The sequence below is a fragment of the Hyperolius riggenbachi genome, chromosome 7 (genome assembly GCF_040937935.1).
Source record: "Hyperolius riggenbachi isolate aHypRig1 chromosome 7, aHypRig1.pri, whole genome shotgun sequence".
NCBI lineage: Eukaryota > Metazoa > Chordata > Amphibia > Anura > Hyperoliidae > Hyperolius > Hyperolius riggenbachi.
Genome location: NC_090652.1, coordinates 315,433,287 through 315,452,611, shown reverse-complemented (window position 1 = coordinate 315,452,611; position 19,325 = coordinate 315,433,287). Strand labels below are relative to the sequence as shown.

Here is a 19,325-nt window from a genome sequence, read left to right as displayed (position 1 = left end):
TGCCTCCTGTGCCCCTGTGTGTACTCACACTGCCTCCTGTGCCCGTCTACCCACACTGCCTCCTGTGCCCGTCTGTACCCACACTGCCTCCTGTGCCCCTGTGTGTACTCACACTGCCTCCTGTGCCCCTGTGTGTACTCACACTGCCTCCTGTGCCCCTGTGTGTACCCACACTGCCTCCTGTACCCCTGTGTGTACTCACACTGCCTCCTGTGCCCCTGTGTGTACCCAGCGCTGCCTCCTGTGCCCTGAATGTACCCACACTGCCTCCTGTGCCCCTGTCTACCCACACTGCCTCCTGTGCCCGTCTGTACCCACACTGCCTCCTGTGCCCCTGTGTGTACTCACACTGCCTCCTGTGCCCCTGTGTGTACCCACACTGCCTCCTGTACCCTTGTGTGTACCCACAATGCCTCCTGTGCACCTGTGTGTACCCACACTGCCTCCTGTGCCCCTGTGTGTACCCACACTGCCTCCTGTGCCCCTGTGTGTACCCACACTGCCTCCTGTGCCCCTGTGTGTACCCACACTGCCTCCTGTGCCCCTGTGTGTACTCACACTGCCTCCTGTGCACCTGTGTGTACCCACACTGCCTCCTGTGCACCTGTGTGTACCCACACTGCCTCCTGTGCACCTGTGTGTACCCACACTGCCTCCTGTGCCCCTGTGTGTACCCACACTGCCTCCTGTGCCCCTGTGTGTACCCACACTGCCTCCTGTGCCCCTGTGTGTACCCAGCGCTGCCTCCTGTGCCCTGAATGTACCCACACTGCCTCCTGTGCCCCTGTCTACCCACACTGCCTCCTGTGCCCGTCTGTACCCACACTGCCTCCTGTGCCCCTGTGTGTACTCACACTGCCTCCTGTGCCCCTGTGTGTACCCACACTGCCTCCTGTGCCACTGTGTGTACCCACACAGCCTCCTGTGCCCCTGTGTGTACCCACACTGCCTCCTGTGCCCCTGTGTGTACCCACACTGCCTCCTGTGCCCCTGTGTGTACCCACACTGCCTCCTGTGCCCCTGTGTGTACCCACAATGCCTCCTGTGCCCCTGTGTGTACCCACAATGCCTCCTGTGCCCCTGTGTGTACCCACAATGCCTCCTGTGCCCCTGTGTGTACTCACACTGCCTCCTGTGCCCCTGTGTGTACCCACACTGCCTCCTGTGCCCCTGTGTGTACCCACACTGCCTCCTGTGCCCCTGTGTGTACCCACACTGCCTCCTGTGCCCCTGTGTGTACCCACACTGCCTCCTGTGCCCCTGTGTGTACTCACACTGCCTCCTGTGCCCCTGTGTGTACCCACACTGCCTCCTGTGCCCCTGTGTGTACCCACACTGCCTCCTGTGCCCCTGTGTGTACCCACAATGCCTCCTGTGCCCCTGTGTGTACCCACACAGCCTCCTGTGCCCCTGTGTGTACCCACACAGCCTCCTGTGCCCCTGTGTGTACCCACACAGCCTCCTGTGCCCCTGTGTGTACCCACACAGCCTCCTGTGCCCCTGTGTGTACCCACACAGCCTCCTGTGCCCCTGTGTGTACCCACACAGCCTCCTGTGCCCCTGTGTGTACCCACACAGCCTCCTGTGCCCCTGTGTGTACCCACACAGCCTCCTGTGCCCCTGTGTGTACCCACACAGCCTCCTGTGCCCCTGTGTGTACCCACACAGCCTCCTGTGTGTACCCACACAGCCTCCTGTGCCCCTGTGTGTACCCACACAGCCTCCTGTGCCCCTGTGTGTACCCACACAGCCTCCTGTGCCCCTGTGTGTACCCACACAGCCTCCTGTGCCCCTGTGTGTACCCACACAGCCTCCTGTGCCCCTGTGTGTACCCACACAGCCTCCTGTGCCCCTGTGTGTACCCACGCAGCCTCCTGTGCCCCTGTGTGTACCCACGCTGCCTCCTGTGCCCCTGTGTGTACCCAGCGCTGCCTCCTGTGCCCCTGTGTGTACCCACACTGCCTCCTGTGCCCCTGTGTGTACCCACACTGCCTCCTGTGCCCCTGTGTGTACCCACACAGCCTCCTGTGCCCCTGTGTGTACCCACAATGCCTCCTGTGCCCCTGTGTGTACTCACACTGCCTCCTGTGCCCCTGTGTGTACTCACACTGCCTCCTGTGCACCTGTGTGTACCCACACTGCCTCCTGTACCCTTGTGTGTACCCACAATGCCTCCTGTGCCCCTGTGTGTACCCACACTGCCTCCTGTGCACCTGTGTGTACCCACACTGCCTCCTGTGCACCTGTGTGTACCCACACTGCCTCCTGTGCCCCTGTGTGTACCCACACTGCCTCCTGTGCCCCTGTGTGTACCCACACTGCCTCCTGTGCACCTGTGTGTACCCACACTGCCTCCTGTGCACCTGTGTGTACCCACACTGCCTCCTGTGCACCTGTGTGTACCCACACTGCCTCCTGTGCCCCTGTGTGTACCCACACTGCCTCCTGTGCCCCTGTGTGTACCCACACTGCCTCCTGTGCCCCTGTGTGTACCCACACTGCCTCCTGTGCCCCTGTGTGTACCCACACTGCCTCCTGTGCCCCTGTGTGTACCCACACTGCCTCCTGTGCCCCTGTGTGTACCCACACTGCCTCCTGTGCCCTGAATGTACCCACACTGCCTCCTGTGCCCCTGTCTACCCACACTGCCTCCTGTGCCCGTCTGTACCCACACTGCCTCCTGTGCCCCTGTGTGTACTCACACTGCCTCCTGTGCCCCTGTGTGTACCCACACTGCCTCCTGTGCCCCTGTGTGTACCCACACTGCCTCCTGTGCCCCTGTGTGTACCCACACAGCCTCCTGTGCCCCTGTGTGTACCCACAATGCCTCCTGTGCCCCTGTGTGTACTCACACTGCCTCCTGTGCCCCTGTGTGTACCCACACTGCCTCCTGTGCCCCTGTGTGTACCCACAATGCCTCCTGTGCCCCTGTGTGTACCCACACAGCCTCCTGTGCCCCTGTGTGTACCCACACTGCCTCCTGTGCCCCTGTGTGTACCCACACTGCCTCCTGTGCCCCTGTGTGTACCCACACTGCCTCCTGTGCCCCTGTGTGTACCCACACTGCCTCCTGTGCCCCTGTGTGTACCCACACTGCCTCCTGTGCCCCTGTGTGTACCCACACTGCCTCCTGTGCCCCTGTGTGTACTCACACTGCCTCCTGTGCCCCTGTGTGTACCCACACAGCCTCCTGTGCCCCTGTGTGTACCCACACAGCCTCCTGTGCCCCTGTGTGTACCCACACAGCCTCCTGTGCCCCTGTGTGTACCCACACAGCCTCCTGTGCCCCTGTGTGTACCCACACAGCCTCCTGTGCCCCTGTGTGTACCCACACAGCCTCCTGTGCCCCTGTGTGTACCCACACAGCCTCCTGTGCCCCTGTGTGTACCCACACAGCCTCCTGTGCCCCTGTGTGTACCCACACAGCCTCCTGTGCCCCTGTGTGTACCCACACAGCCTCCTGTGCCCCTGTGTGTACCCACACAGCCTCCTGTGCCCCTGTGTGTACCCACACAGCCTCCTGTGCCCCTGTGTGTACCCACACTGCCTCCTGTGCCCCTGTGTGTACCCACACTGCCTCCTGTGCCCCTGTGTGTACCCACACTGCCTCCTGTGCCCCTGTGTGTACCCACAATGCCTCATGTGCCCCTGTGTGTACCCACACAGCCTCCTGTGCCCCTGTGTGTACCCACAATGCCTCCTGTGCCCCTGTGTGTACTCACACTGCCTCCTGTGCCCCTGTGTGTACCCACACTGCCTCCTGTGCCCCTGTGTGTACCCACACTGCCTCCTGTGCCCCTGTGTGTACCCACACTGCCTCCTGTGCCCCTGTGTGTACTCACACTGCCTCCTGTGCCCCTGTGTGTACCCACACTGCCTCCTGTGCCCCTGTGTGTACCCACACTGCCTCCTGTGCCCCTGTGTGTACCCACAATGCCTCCTGTGCCCCTGTGTGTACCCACACAGCCTCCTGTGCCCCTGTGTGTACCCACACAGCCTCCTGTGCCCCTGTGTGTACCCACACAGCCTCCTGTGCCCCTGTGTGTACCCACACAGCCTCCTGTGCCCCTGTGTGTACCCACACAGCCTCCTGTGCCCCTGTGTGTACCCACACAGCCTCCTGTGCCCCTGTGTGTACCCACACAGCCTCCTGTGCCCCTGTGTGTACCCACACAGCCTCCTGTGCCCCTGTGTGTACCCACACAGCCTCCTGTGCCCCTGTGTGTACCCACGCTGCCTCCTGTGCCCCTGTGTGTACCCACGCTGCCTCCTGTGCCCCTGTGTGTACCCAGCGCTGCCTCCTGTGCCCCTGTGTGTACCCACACTGCCTCCTGTGCCCCTGTGTGTACCCACACTGCCTCCTGTGCCCCTGTGTGTACCCACACAGCCTCCTGTGCCCCTGTGTGTACCCACAATGTCTCCTGTGCCCCTGTGTGTACTCACACTGCCTCCTGTGCCCCTGTGTGTACTCACACTGCCTCCTGTGCCCCTGTGTGTACCCACACTGCCTCCTGTGCCCCTGTGTGTACCCACACTGCCTCCTGTGCCCCTGTGTGTACCCACACTGCCTCCTGTGCCCCTGTGTGTACCCACACTGCCTCCTGTGCCCCTGTGTGTACCCACACTGTCTCCTGTGCCCCTGTGTGTACCCACACTGCCTCCTGTGCCCCTGTGTGTACCCACACTGCCTCCTGTGCCCCTGTGTGTACCCACACTGCCTCCTGTGCCCCTGTGTGTACCCACACTGCCTCCTGTGCCCCTGTGTGTACCCACACTGCCTCCTGTGCCCCTGTGTGTACCCACACTGCCTCCTGTGCCCCTGTGTGTACCCACACTGCCTCCTGTGCCCCTGTGTGTACCCACGCGGCCTCCTGTGCCCCTGTGTGTACCCATGCGGCCTCCTGTGCCCCTGTGTGTACCCACACTGCCTCCTGTGCCCCTGTGTGTACCCACGCAGAGCAGCTAATTTGTAAACACAGGATGTTAACAACATGTCTATTTCCATGAAAGAAGGAAGTATACACACTGCAGATTTATTGCAGGATTTGTATCAGCTGTAACAAAGAACTGTTTTTTTCTATAAAGGTCATTATGCTGCTGCTTATCTTTTAGAGCAGAAAGGAAGTTCTGAGTTCAGGTAGTAAAAGTTGGCAGAATCACAGCAGAGATTTAGCTTCCTAACCTAATGAGAGGTCAGTGACTGCAGCTGTTACACCGACTTCTGCCACTTGTTCATCTAAGTAGCATTGGCCCCAATTTACCAAACAGTAGTAAATCTGCCCACTAATGGTACAATTTCCCAAACAATCAAATGTCCAATCAGATCTTTACGACCGATTTCGGGCCCACCAATGAAGGGGGAAATGATAAGCAATCCAATCAGACCAAAAGAATCGTTTAGAAATTTGGATCCATGGAACGATTGATAGAACGATCGCTGGTTATCGATCGGCACAATTAACGGTATTCCATCGATTCTACGGTCAATCATTCGGGAGATTGTACCATTAGTGGGCACCTTAAAGTGAACCAGAGATGAAGCACCCTCATGTATTTTACCATGTATATCAGTGGGAACATTAGAGCAAACATACCATGCTTTCTGTTTCATTCTGCACTACTCAGCCTGCTTGTTATCAGCCCTGATAAAATCCCTGACTGAGCATTCAGTCTGGCTTTGCTATAATGACTCAGCTATAATGATTCCTGAGCAGAGCCAGCAGGGGGCAGGCTTGTGCTTGAAAAGACATCAGAGAAGACAGACTCAGCCATAATGATTCCTGAGCAAAGCCAGACTGAATGCTCAGTCAGGGATTTTATCAGGGCTGGTAAGAAGCAAGCTGTGCAGTACAGAATGAAACAGAGAGCAGGGTAGGTGTTTTTTCTAATGTTCCCACTGATATATATGGTAAAATACATGAGGGTGCTTCGTCTCACTTTAACAAGCAGTAATCGTGGTAAAATTGCCATATGCTGCCTGCGCACTGCAGTCTTAACCTGCAAGAAATCTCTTGGGAATCTGCTGAGTCTGCCGCTGCCTCCCTAGTGTATAAATATGTGCCCTAGTGTGCATTTATACCTGTCCTGTGTCGCGGTGCCCAACCATCTTCAGAATCCACCGCTCTTTCATTAGCCACATACATGGCGCTGACGTGTGTGCTATGCGCCGCTGACGTGTGTGCTATGCGCCGCTGACGTGTGTGCTATGCGCCGCTGACGTGTGTGCTATGCGCCGCTGACGTGTGTGCTATGCGCCGCTGACGTGTGTGCTATGCGTCGGTGACGTGTGTGCTATGCGCCGGTGACGTGTGTGCTATGCACCAGTGACGTGTGTGCTATGCGTCGGTGACGTGTGTGCTATGCGCCGCTGACGTGTGTGCTATGCGTCGGTGACGTGTGTGCTATGCGCCGGTGACGTGTGTGCTATGCACCAGTGACGTGTGTGCTATGCGTCGGTGACGTGTGTGCTATGCGCCGCTGACGTGTGTGCTATGCACCAGTGACGTGTGTGCTATGCGCCGCTGACGTGTGTGCTATGCGTCGGTGACGTGTGTGCTATGCGCCGGTGACGTGTGTGCTATGCGCCAGTGACGTGTGTGCTATGCGTCGGTGACGTGTGTGCTATGCGCCGGTGACGTGTGTGCTATGCACCAGTGACGTGTGTGCTATGCACCAGTGACGTGTATGGGGCTGATGGAAGAGCGGAGGGGGACAACGCGACAGGTAATGTATGAATGCACACATGTACATTTATACATTGGGGGGGGCACAGCGCCGGGGGTTCCATGGCATTCGTCACACATCCCGATATTGTTTGCCGCTGCTGCCGCGCACTCAATTGACCACGACGGCCCGATATCTTGCAGCACGTCCGATCGACATGCCCATACACTTGGCGACACCGATTTTCATTCAATAACTATCAAATTGGGTGGTCGATCGCTGTCAAGTCACTAGATGTATGGGCATCTTAAGTTTCTGGGGGCTTTTTCTATTTCTTTTGAGACCAACCATTGTCATGAGGCCAATACGGACAGCGATTTAACCACCCTGGCGTTCTGATTAAATCGCCAGGGTGGCTGCGGGAGGGTTTTTTTTAAATAAAAAAAAAACTATTTCATGCAGCCAACTGAAAGTTGGCTGCATGAAAGCCCACTAGAGGGCGCTCCGGAGGCGTTCTTCCGATCGCCTCCGGCGCCCAGAATAAACAAGGAAGGCCGCAATGAGCGGCCTTCCTTGTTTTGCTTACATCGTCGCCATAGCGACGAGCAGGGTGACGTCATAGTCTGCCGCCTCCGATCCAGCCCTTAGCGCTGGCCGGAACTTTTTGTTCCGGCTACGCTGGGCTCGGGCGGCTGGGGGGACCCTCTTTCGCCGCTGCACGCGGCGGATCGCCGCGCTGCAGCGGCGATCAGGCAGCACACGCGGCTGGCAAAGTGCCGGCTGCGTGTGCTGCTTTTTATTTCATTAAAATCGGCCCAGCAGGGCCTGAGCGGCAGCCTCTGGCGGTGTTGGACGAGCTGAGCTCGTCCAGACCGCTCAGCAGGTTAAAGAGTATATTCAATAAACTGGGTCCAGGAAGGAGTAACAGAGCTACCCCTAGGGGGGGGGGGGGGGAATAGAGATCAGCGCAAGCAGCCCCCCAGTACTGCCACCGCAAGGGAGATCACATGCACCCCTTCCTCTGAAGGGAAGCTGCAGCGCTCCTGGGCAGTGGGTGCTTTGTGGGGGTCTCTGCACTGCCCCCCATTTCTTGGGGGTACAAGGAGGCTTACACGCGGCACCTCTTTTGAGGTGCAAAGTACTTTGCGTGGGCCAACTCCTGCAGGAACAGCAGTGAGGTAGTTTTAGAACCTGCATATTCTGGCAAGCAAATACAACATGCAAACTCTATGCCATTTCAATGAGTCAATAGACAAGAGGCAGCCAGTATATAAGTCAGGTGACACCTGCTCTGAGCACACACTACTTTTCTCTTTTGTCCATGGAGAGATACAATTTATCACATCACTAGGTGGAAATAGCCGAACCCGATCGATCCGCTCTACTGCGCAGGTGCTAGTCCTGTGTGCCTGGGCAGTAGAGTGGATACGATCGAGCTCGGCTATTTCGGCCTTAACCCGAACAAAGAGCCGCTACTGCACCTGCACTGGATCCCAGACAGGCAAGTCTAGTCCGCGCAACTAGTCCGCGCAAGTCTAGTCCCTTGTTGAGCATGTCGGGGGGGGGGGGGGGCGCGGTTCGGGGGAGCCAGTGCAGGATCCACCAGGCTATTGAGGATGGGGGAAGCCTTATTGGGAAACTGAGGCTTTCCCCTCCCGAAGTCACTATCCCCCAGAGGGCTTTTTTTTTTAGTACAGGTTCTCTTTAAGGACTACAAAATTACGGTAAAATGATTTATGAGTGGGGACACACACGGAGTCATTTTACATGTCCTTTGAATCATTACTAGACCAACGTAAGGGGGTCAGTTTCAGCTCCCGGGGGTGTCAGTACAATTATATACGGCGTAGATTTCTATGAACGCATACAGTATGTTGGAGCGTTTTTTTTTCTAGGGAGCGCTGGGGTGAGAAGGGCAAGGCACAGGAGCTGCAATTACTGCAATTATCAGGGAAAAAAGCCAGATAACATTATCTGACTGCGAAGAACCTGAGAAACGCGGGGAAACCAGTGAAAAGAGAACGAGTATGGAAACGAGCGCGGTACAATACAGAGGATCGCTCACTGCAGGCGCACAACGGGAGCCGTGAATGCGCTTAATTTGTCAGACACGCAATTAAGCTCAGAAGAAATGAGCCCATTGTCTGGGGATTGTGCTTTGTTCCTGCGCGCCATTTCTATATTTTCAGAACATTTGTGGATTTTAACAAATCTGTGAGAGGCCATCGCTGCTTGAGATAATTCTTCACAAGGGTAGAATCGCTGGCCTGTTTAGGGGGGGGGGGGGGGCATCCCAGCAGCCAATCTGTGATGGGTGCTAATTTTCAGGACATGCTGGTGGCTCTGCAGAAGCATCTCTGCAGTACTGTCACTCAAACCAATCGAGTAACAACGAGTCAACTGAAAATCGTTAAAGGGAATCTGAAGTGAAACTAAACTTATGATATAATGATTTGTATGTGAAGTACAGCTAAGTCTGTCTCCATTAACTTAGCTGTTATCCGCATGCTTATCACCTGAACCAAGGGAGCGGTATTCTCCGTGCCGATACCGCCTGTTCTAATCTTTATGAACTGACATATGGTGACATGTGTTGAGATAATCACTGCACAAGGCAGTAATTTATCGCACTGCTCGGGAATGTCAGCTTTTCATGCGGAAACGGCTTTTATGAATTGACATTTTGCTAAGTGCTCGGTAAAGTCTGCTGTTTTCAGTATTTCCGCATGCGGGAATGCTTTATGAATGATAGCCAATGTATTTATTCTTAACAACGTTCACGCAAACGCTACACGAAGCGATTTGTGAGCAATTGCATTTTTTCTATAACTTCCATTATAGCAAAAAGCGCCTCAGAAATGGTCCAGGCACCGCTTTGCAGAACGCACCGTGTACGAACCGCGCCGATATGAACCTTCTCATAGAGATTAATTGCACAAGCGTTATGTTGCTGGATCCGCACCTCCCAGATCAAATCCATGAATAAAAGCCAGTAATGCAGGCTCTATAAAGATAAACACACAGAACCACTTAGCAGCAGCCTGCAAGGCATGCTGGGACCTGTAGCTTTGCCACAGAACAAGGACAGGAAACCCCCCGCAAGGCATGCTGGAACCTGTAGTTTTGCCACAGAGCAAGGACAGGAAGCCCCCTGCAAGGCATGCTGGGACCTGTAGTTTTGCTACAGAACAAGGACAGGAAACCCCCCACAAGGCATGCTGGGACCTGTAGTTTTGCCACAGAACAAGGACAGGAAGCCCCCCGCAAGGCATGCTGGGACCTGTAGTTTTGCCACAGAACAAGGACAGGAAGCCCCCCGCAAGGCATGCTGGGACCTGTAGTTTTGCTACAGAACAAGGACAGGAAACCCCCCACAAGGCATGCTGGGACCTGTAGTTTTGCCACAGAACAAGGACAGGAAGCCCCCTGCAAGGCATGCTGGGACCTGTAGTTTTGCCACAGAACAAGGACAGGAAGCCCCCTGCAAGGCATGCTGGGACCTGTAGTTTTGCCACAGAACAAGGACAGGAAGCCCCCCACAAGGCATGCTGGGACCTGTAGTTTTGCCACAGAACAAGGACAGGAAGCCCCCCCCCCCCCCCGCAAGGCATGCTGGGACCTGTAGCTTTGCCACAGAACAAGGACAGGAAGCCCCCCTGCTATCCCTGAATGGTGTAGGATGGGCAGAAACAATAACAGCACAATATACATGGGGGTCTCCTCGCTCACTTGTAGTGTAATAGCTCCGCCCCGTTCTTCTTAGCCGGGTCCACCTTCAGCTTCTTACACAGCTTGCGGCCTTCAGAGTCCCTGAGGAAAAAGCAGAGTACAGTCAGCATGAGGAACGTGAGGATTGCCGAACGACTTCAAGATAACCTGTCTCTATATATAGATGGCCTAGTACAACCAGCTGGGGGGCACCACCCACGTGTATGGGGGGGGGGGGGGGGGCAGTGGAGCACAGTCAGCATGAGGCATGTGAGGATCATGGCCAGACTTTTAAGAGAACCTGGCTCTAATACTTTTATCCACAGACCCTGTGTCCTTTAAAGGAAATCTAAAGTGAGATATGTAAGGAGGCTGCCATATTTTCTTTTAAGCAATGCAGATTGCCTGGCTGTCCTGCTGGTCCTCTGCCTCTATACTTTTAGCCACAGCCCCTGAACAAGCATGCAGCAGATCAGGTGCTCTGACTGAAGTGTGACTGGATTAGCTGCCTGCTTGTTTCTGGTGTTATTCAGACACTACTGCAATCAAATAGATCATCAGGGCTGCCAGACAACTGGCATTGTTTAATAGGAAATATATATGGCAGCCCCATATTCCTCTCACCAGGTTCTCTTTAACGCTGAAAAAAAACACTTTCTTGGTCCAATTTACAAAAGATGCAATGATTAACAATCTGCACAAATTCTGCTTGAAATAAAAAAAAATTAAATAAAACACCAGATCGCACATTTGCTAACCAGCCAATGCTATGTCCTGATATGACCCAGGCCGTGGCGGCAGTGATCAGCCTGCACAGCAGGAGATACGGATTCAGAATCAGGCTGTGATAGGGAAGGAGTTTGGCGACACGGCGGTGCGTCCTCTAATCGTTTCCCTAATCTGATCTGACCATGTTTAAAGCCTTGATTACTCCATTATAAAGCAATGAAAGAGTCATTCTCTGCAGACTGATCATCTTGCCTGGCTGTACTAATCATTTTTATTATTTAAATTAGCCTCAATGAAGCATCAGCACACATTTTTTATTGTAATTTTTTTTTTTTTTAAATATCTGTTATTTTAGTCCGTTTTTTTTATTTTTTATTATAACTTTCTACAAAGCGCTTCTTTTTGAATTTAAATCCTGAGAACAGAATAAACTGAACAGAAATGATGAAATATTGCGGCTCTGACTGCGCGTTCCCCCAGAACGGAGACAATTCCTGAGGCTGGGCGCATACAGAGCGTGAAAGGTCGTGATTTCTGTCATGTGCGGGGGGTTTTTTGTGTGCGTTTAGTGCGTTTGGGTTTTTTCCACATTTGCAAAAAAAAAAAAAGGCATGAAAAACGCATACAAAACGCAATACATTGCGTTACCATTGACTATCATTATGTTCGTTTTTGAATATTAGGCAACAAAACCTGCATTTTTAAAAACGCACGCATACAAAACGCATATATGGTTTTTATATGCGTTTTTTTCATGCGGCCCATAGACTTCCATTAGCTGCAAAAACGCAGCCTTTTTCCGCAACGCTTGCGTTTCTGCTAAGTGTACGCCCAGCATGAGATTTTTCAATGAAATCGAATTTTAATAAAAATGTATGCAACTTCAATAGGAATTAAACAGCAGCTGGTCCATATCTCAGTATACATTCTCCTAAAACTTGCACCAACTCAGAATTATTCGCAACTCACTGTCCCTCCCTAACCTCCTGGAGACCGCGCGCAGTAAATCCTACGCCTGTCTATGTAGGATTTACGCCACCTGCTCTTTCTGCTTCTGCCACGATCGTGCGCACCCGAGAGGGGAGATTAAGTGGTCATATGACAGCTGACATCTCCCCTCACTGATCAGGTGTCATTGTGCTTGGCTTCTGAACACATGATCACTATGATCGCCGGCGGATCCTAGTGATCACTATTAGTGCAGCAGTGGTAGGAGGGGAAGAGGAGGATCCACTCACCTTCCTGACGTTCCCCTGGCGATCGTCGCTCCCCTCCGCTCTGCCCGGCATTTCTGCTCGCTGTGCTTTGGGTGTCGGGTACCGGCTTGATGAGGTCATCAAGCCGCGACCCAGCAGAAACCTTCCTCATTTGCCTGTATCTGCACCAACCCTGTGTGTGCTCTGAGTCAGCCACAAATCTTTTAGTACAACGATCACACTTAAGATTTCATGACATATCTTAAGATTTTCCTACTTTGTCCACTCAACTATTTCATGCTTTTCGGCCCCAGAGAGATCCTTTTTCTCTCAAATATCACTTCAAAATGATGGTCTGCTTAAAGTGTACCCAAGAGGTTATAAATAGATGAATTTATACTTACCTGGGGATTCCTCCAGCCCCCTGTATTCCGTGGGCTGCCTCGCTGTCCTCCTGGGCCGATCCATTCTTCTACAATCTTCTCCAGTAATATGGTCCAGTCGCCATCAGTTGTGCTGACTCCGCCCCCATCCCGCTCTGCACCTGCTATTTATAACCTCTCAGGTTTTCCTTTGTAATGTGGAACGACCTTTTTTAGTAGTTTTTCCTTTAATTGGGCTCACCTAGCAAACTAATTATCACAGCTGTCCAAGATTAATTTCAAGTGATCAAAATAGACCTGAGACAAGAACATTCATAAAAACTAAATATTTAATCTTTATGACACTTAAATAAAATTGGCATAATAAATTGGAATACAGTGCCAGGATGCCAGGATGGAAATCAACACTTATTTCTGTAATGGGAAATATAGTATAATATAAAGCATGATTCCCAGTTGTGGCAGGTCCCTGCAGACATGCGTGAAGCTAGATTTCAGTGACAGGTCCTCTTTATCACCGCAGACCAGAGCTCAGGATCCAGGCAGTAATGCCCGGCAAGTTTATATTGTCAGGAAATACAATCTATTAGGGATGTTTATTATTACGGTTCTGTGCGGAGCGATGTGGGCGCCGGCCCAGCGAATCCCGGAGCTGCCCTAAAATTTTATTCCCAAACTGATTACACAGATTAAAGTTATCAGAGTGTAGCGCAGTCTTTACAATGCGGCCGTAAAAGCCAGCAATAAAACGCTTCTCTTATTTGTGCTGAGAGCCCGACGCTGCCGATCGGACTAATGAGGGTATAGCAGATCACCAACGTCACGTCAGACACCAAGCCCAGCCCTGCAAAGCTCCCCACCGCTATCTCAGACGCTACGCTCCACCCAGGAGATTCCCAACATCACGTCAGACACCAAGCCCCGCCCTGCAAAGCTCCCCACCACCATCTCAGACGCTACGCTCCACCCAGGAGATTCCCAACGTCACGTCAGACACCAAGCCCCGCCCTGCAAAGCTCCCCAGTGCCATCTCAGACCCTAGGCTCCACCCAGGAGATTCCCAACGTCACGTCAGACACCAAGCCCCGCCCTGCAAAGCTCCCCACCACCATCTCAGACGCTACGCTCCACCCAGGAGATTCCCAACGTCACGTCAGACACCAAGCACCGCCCTGCAAAGCTCCCCAGTGCCATCTCAGACCCTACGCTCCACCCAGGAGATTCCCAACGTCACGTCAGACACCAAGCCCCTCCCTACAAAGCTCCCCAGTGCCATCTCAGACGCTACGCTCCATCCAGGAGATCCCCAACGTCACGTCAGACACCAAGTCCCACCCTGCAAAGCTCCCCACCACCATCTCAGACGCTACGCTCCACCCAGGAGATTCCCAACGTCACGTCAGACATCAAGCCCCACCCTGCAAAGCTCCCCAGTGCCATCTCAGACCCTACGCTCCACCCAGGAGATTCCCAACGTCACGACAGACACCAAGCCCCGCCCTGCAAAGCTCCCCACCACCATCTCAGACGCTACGCTCCACCCAGGAGATTCCCAACGTCACGTCAGACACCAAGCCCCGCCCTGCAAAGCTCCCCACCACCATCTCAGACGCTACGCTCCACCCAGGAGATTCCCAGCGTCACGTCAGACACCAAGCCCCGCCCTGCAAAGCTCCCCAGTGCCATCTCAGACCCTACGCTCCACCCAGGAGATTCCCAACGTCACGTCAGACACCAAGCCCCTCCCTACAAAGCTCCCCAGTGCCATCTCAGACGCTACGCTCCATCCAGGAGATCCCCAACGTCACGTCAGACACCAAGTCCCACCCTGCAAAGCTCCCCACCACCATCTCAGACGCTACGCTCCACCCAGGAGATTCCCAACGTCACGTCAGACATCAAGCCCCACCCTGCAAAGCTCCCCAGTGCCATTTCAGACGCTACGCTCCACCCAGGAGATTTCCAACGTCAAGTCAGGCACCAAGCCCTGCCCTGCAAAGCTCCCCACCGCCATCTCAGACACTACGCTGCATTCAGGAGATCCCCAACGTCACGTCAGACACCAAGCCCCGCCCTGCAGAGTTCTCCAATGCTACGTCAGTCATCAAGCCCCGCCCTGCAGAGATCCACAACGCCATACCCCGAGCAGGAAAGATCCCCAACGTCACGTCAGTCACCAAGCCCTGTCCTACAGAGAACCCCAAGGCCATTCCCCCGACCAGAAGAAATCCCCAATGCCACATCAGTCATACAGCCACGTCGAGCAGAGAACCCTGAAAAAAAAATCTGGATCTGGATTTCAAACGTCTGTTTTATGAATGGCAAAACTTTAACAATATTACTTCCCTAACTTTCTTTTATTACTCTCCATACTGACCCTGGATAGAAGAAATGTTATTCTAATACAGATATTGTAAATACACAAAACACTGTATTGTACTGTACTGACAGAGAGGCTGCAGTGTCTGAGAACTGAGGTGACAGAGGCTGCAGTGTCAGAGAACGGAGCTGACAGAGGCTGCAGTGTCAGAGAACTGAGCTGACAGAGGCTGCAGTGTCAGAGAACTGAGCTGACAGAGGCTGCAGTGTCAGAGAACTGAGCTGACAGAGGCTGCAGTGTCAGAGAACTGAGCTGACAGAGGCTGCCGTGTCAGAGAACTGAGCTGACAGAGAGGCTGCAGTGTCAGAGAACTGAGCTGACAGAGAGGCTGCAGTGTCTGAGAACTGAGCTGACAGAGAGGCTGCAGTGTCTGAGAACTGAGGTGACAGAGAAGCTGCAGTGTAAGAGAATTGAGCTGACAGAGAGGCTGCAGTGTCAGAGAACTGAGCTGACAGAGAGGCTGCAGTGTCAGAGAACTGAGGTGGCAGAGGCTGCAGTGTCAGAGAACTGAGGTGACAGAGAGGCTGCAGTGTCAGAGAACTGAGCTGACAGAGAGGCTGCAGTGTCAGAGAACTGAGCTGACAGAGAGGCTGCAGTGTCAGAGAACTGAGCTGACAGAGAGGCTGCAGTGTCAGAGAACTGAGCTGACAGAGAGGCTGCAGTGTCAGAGAACTGAGCTGACAGAGAGGCTGCAGTGTCAGAGAACTGAGGTGGCAGAGGCTGCAGTGTCTGAGAACTGAACTGACAGAGAGGCTGCAATGTCTAAGACCTGAGCTGACAGAGAGGCTGCAGTGTCTAAGACCTGAGCTGACAGAGAGGCTGCAGTGTCTGAGAAATGAGGTGGCAGAGGCTGCAGTGTCAGAGAACTGAGGTGACAGAGAAGCTGCAGTGTCAGAGAACTGAGCTGACAGAGAGGCTGCAGTGTCAGAGGCTGCAGTGTCAGAGAACCGAGGTAACAGAGAGGCTGCAGTGTCAGAACGGAGCTGACAGAGAACGGAGCTGACAGAGAATGGAGCTGACAGAGAACGGAGCTGACAGAGAGGCTGCAATGTCTAAGACCTGAGCTGACAGAGAGGCTGCAGTGTCAGAGAACTGAGCTGACAGAGGCTGCAGTGTCAGAGAACTGAGCTGACAGAGGCTGCAATGTCAGAGAACTGAGGTGACAGAGGCTGCAGTGTCAGAGAACTGAGGTGACAGAGAGGCAGCAGTGTCAGAGAACTGAAGTGACAGAAAGGCTGCCGTGTCAGAGAACTGAGGTGACAGAGGCTGCAGTGTGAGAGAGCTGAGGTGAAAGAGAGGCTGCAGTGTCTGAAAACTGAACTGACAGAGAGGCTGCAGTGTCAGAGAACTGAGGTGACAGAGAGGCTGCAGTGTCAGAGAACTGAGGTGACCGAGGCTGCAGTGTCAGAGAGAACTGAGGTGACAGAGGCTGCAGTGTCAGAGAACTGAGCTGACAAGAGAGGCTGCAGTGTCAGAGAACTGAGCTGACAGAGGCTGCAGTGTCAGAGAACTGAGGTGGCAGAGGCTGCCGTGTCAGAGAACTGAGGTTACACAGTGGCTGCAGTGTCAGAGAACTGAGGTGACAGAGAGGCTGCAGTGTCAGAGAACTGAGGTGACAGAGAGGCTGCAGTGTCAGAGAACTGAGGTGACAGAGAGGCTGCAGTGTCAGAGAACTGAGGTGACAGAGAGGCTGCAGTGTCAGAGAACTGAAGTGACAGAGAGGCTGCAGTGTCAGAGAACTGAGGTGACAGAGAGGCTGCAGTGTCAGAGAACTGAGGTGACAGAGAGGCTGCAGTGTCAGAGAACTGAGGTGACAGAGAGGCTGCAGTGTCAGAGAACTGAGGTGACAGAGAGGCTGCAGTGTCAGAGAGAACTGAGGTGACAGAGAGGCTGCAGTGCCAGAGAACTGAGGTGACGGAGAGGCTGCAGTGTCAGAGAACTGAGCTGACACAGTGGCTGCAGTGTCAGAGAACTGAGCTGACAGAGAGGCTGCAGTGTCAGAGAACTGAGCTGACAGAGAGGCTGCAGTGTGTCAGAAAAAAACTGAGGTGACAGAGAGGCCCCTTATAACTGAGGTGACAGAGAGGCTGCAGTGTCAGAAAGAACTGAGGTGACAGAGAGGCCCCTTATAACTGAGGTGACAGAGAGGCTGCAGTGTCAGAGAACTGAGGTGACAGAGAGGCTGCAGTGTGTCAGAGAGAACTAAGGTGACAGAGAGGCCCCTTATAACTGAGGTGACAGAGAGGCTGCAGTGTCAGAGAACTGAGGTGACAGAGAGGCTGCAGTGTCTGAGAACTGAGGTGACAGAGAGGCTGCAGTGTGTCAGAGAGAACTAAGGTGACAGAGAGGCCCCTTATAACTGAGGTGACAGAGAGGCTGCAGTGTCAGAGAACTGAGGTGACAGAGAGGCTGCAGTGTCAGAAAGAACTGAGGTGACAGAGAGGCCCCTTATAATACATAACACATTGGGGTCCTCTCCTGTCAGCCAAGATCAGAGATCTGAGGCCGCAGTGGGTGCCGGACCACTGACACCGGACAGCTGAACACCGGAGATCCTGGTCTGTGCGCAGCGGTCTTGTGTCTCGTTTGAGGTAAGGCAGGTTCTCTTAGGATTCAGGATTACACCATGTACAGGCCACAGTTTTCTCAGTACAGTGGTTGTGTAACACTCAGCGCACATGTGGATGCACAACACCTCATCAAATCAGTAGTCAAGGCTTATGACTTACCCACAGTCCACCCAGGACACGGTCGCTCGTCCCTTCACGTCCTGCGCCACGTCCGACAGAAGCCGCAACTGCCGCTCTGCTGCCTGAGCTGAAAGAAGAAACAGAGAGGCGTTGTAATGATCCGCTCAGCTGGCTGCACAGGCAGAGATAGCTGTTTGACCATTCCTCAAGTCTGTGGGATGCAGGTCTATGGATAAGAGACCTGTCTTTGCTTTGCAAGCTTCAGATCTGCTCTGTTGAGGAATTTGCATATACTGATTATGCAAATTGCCTAGTCGCCTCCCTTGAAGGCTTGCAGCATAAATACCATGTGATCCCACAATCCTTTGCTGGTCATCATGGTTTGTTACTGTTGAAACACTCCTGGAGTGTCAGCCTTGCTATTGTTTGCTAAAGATTATCTTAGAGTATTCCTGGGGACTGCATTAGGCATCCCTCTTGTACAGTCAGGTTGTATTATTTGTATTGCCTGTTCTGTCTTCTGTTTGTACTTACGATTGCACTGTCGCCAGCGGTTGGCGATGGTGAATCATTTGCTCCAGAACCTGGATCACACTTACTCCGGCAGAAAGAGCAATGGATCCTGCTAAGCTCTGTTTCTGTACTTGGATCACACTTGCTCTGGCGGTAAGAGCAGTGGATCCTGCTAACTCTGTTTCCCTACTTGGTTCACACTCGCTCTGGCGGAAAGAGCAGTAGATCCTTCCTGTCCTGTCTCTGAACCTAGATTGCACTAGCTATGGCGGAAGAGCGGTGGATCTTATCTGACCTATTCATGTTTCTGTTCGTTTGTCTGTCTGGATCGCACTCGCTCTAGCGGTAGCAGCGGTGGTTCCTTTTGAACTCTGTCTGGGAGTGTACGCCAGAGCTGCAGTTGCTGCTGGCTGCTCCTTCTCTCCGTCTCATCTGATACGAACGCTTGCTGTAGGCTCGGTGGGGTAACCGTTAAGTAAGCGTTCGCGTTCTCTGTTTGTGTTTGTGTGGAGTTGGTTAGTTAGGGTGGCGTGCTTGTCTCTGTTGCGCTTATCGTGCGGAGACCGCGCCGTAAACGCGTTCGCTGTTGCGAATGAGTGCGGTGTTCGCGTTTAGCTAGCGTTTGTTATTTTCCTTATCTTCTCATTGTTTGCTGTGCCTTTGCCACTCTCGTGCTCTGTCTTGCTCAGTCTTGTGTCACTACGGGCAATCGCCTCTCTCGCAATTGCGTTCCTACTTTGTTTCTGCTGTTGTGTGTTCACCGTCGCGAGTTGGCGACTAGATTGGTGCACACACATACGTTCTGTCGCTGTGCTCTCTCTCTTTAAGGGCTATCTTGCCCTGCATTGCTTCCCCTCGTACAATTCCTATCTGGCATCTGTGGCTGTGCAGAGGATCTGTTCCTCTGCACTCTACGGCTCCATCTGCCGGCAGGAATTCCCCTCTACAGGTGCATTGCACCTTTTGCTGTGTTCTTTCAGATTATACACTTGGAGGATTTCCGCAGTGTCAGCGCGCATCCTGTGCGCTGACCACGGAAAGAATTCCACAATCGTTACAGGCG

At 53.5% G+C, this 19,325-nt stretch overlaps 1 protein-coding gene across 1 annotated transcript in view; it reads right to left on the bottom strand.

Moving 5' to 3' along the window:
* Positions 1-19,325, bottom strand: part of PDIA5 (protein disulfide isomerase family A member 5) — a 116,112-nt gene that overhangs the window by 72,734 nt on the left and 24,053 nt on the right. Inside the window, exons 3-4 of the mRNA XM_068246216.1 lie at positions 17,789-17,876; positions 10,393-10,473 (exon numbers count right to left, since the gene is read on the bottom strand). Coding sequence (XP_068102317.1) covers positions 10,393-10,473; positions 17,789-17,876 — 169 coding nt within the window. The remainder of the gene's footprint in view (positions 1-10,392; positions 10,474-17,788; positions 17,877-19,325) is intronic.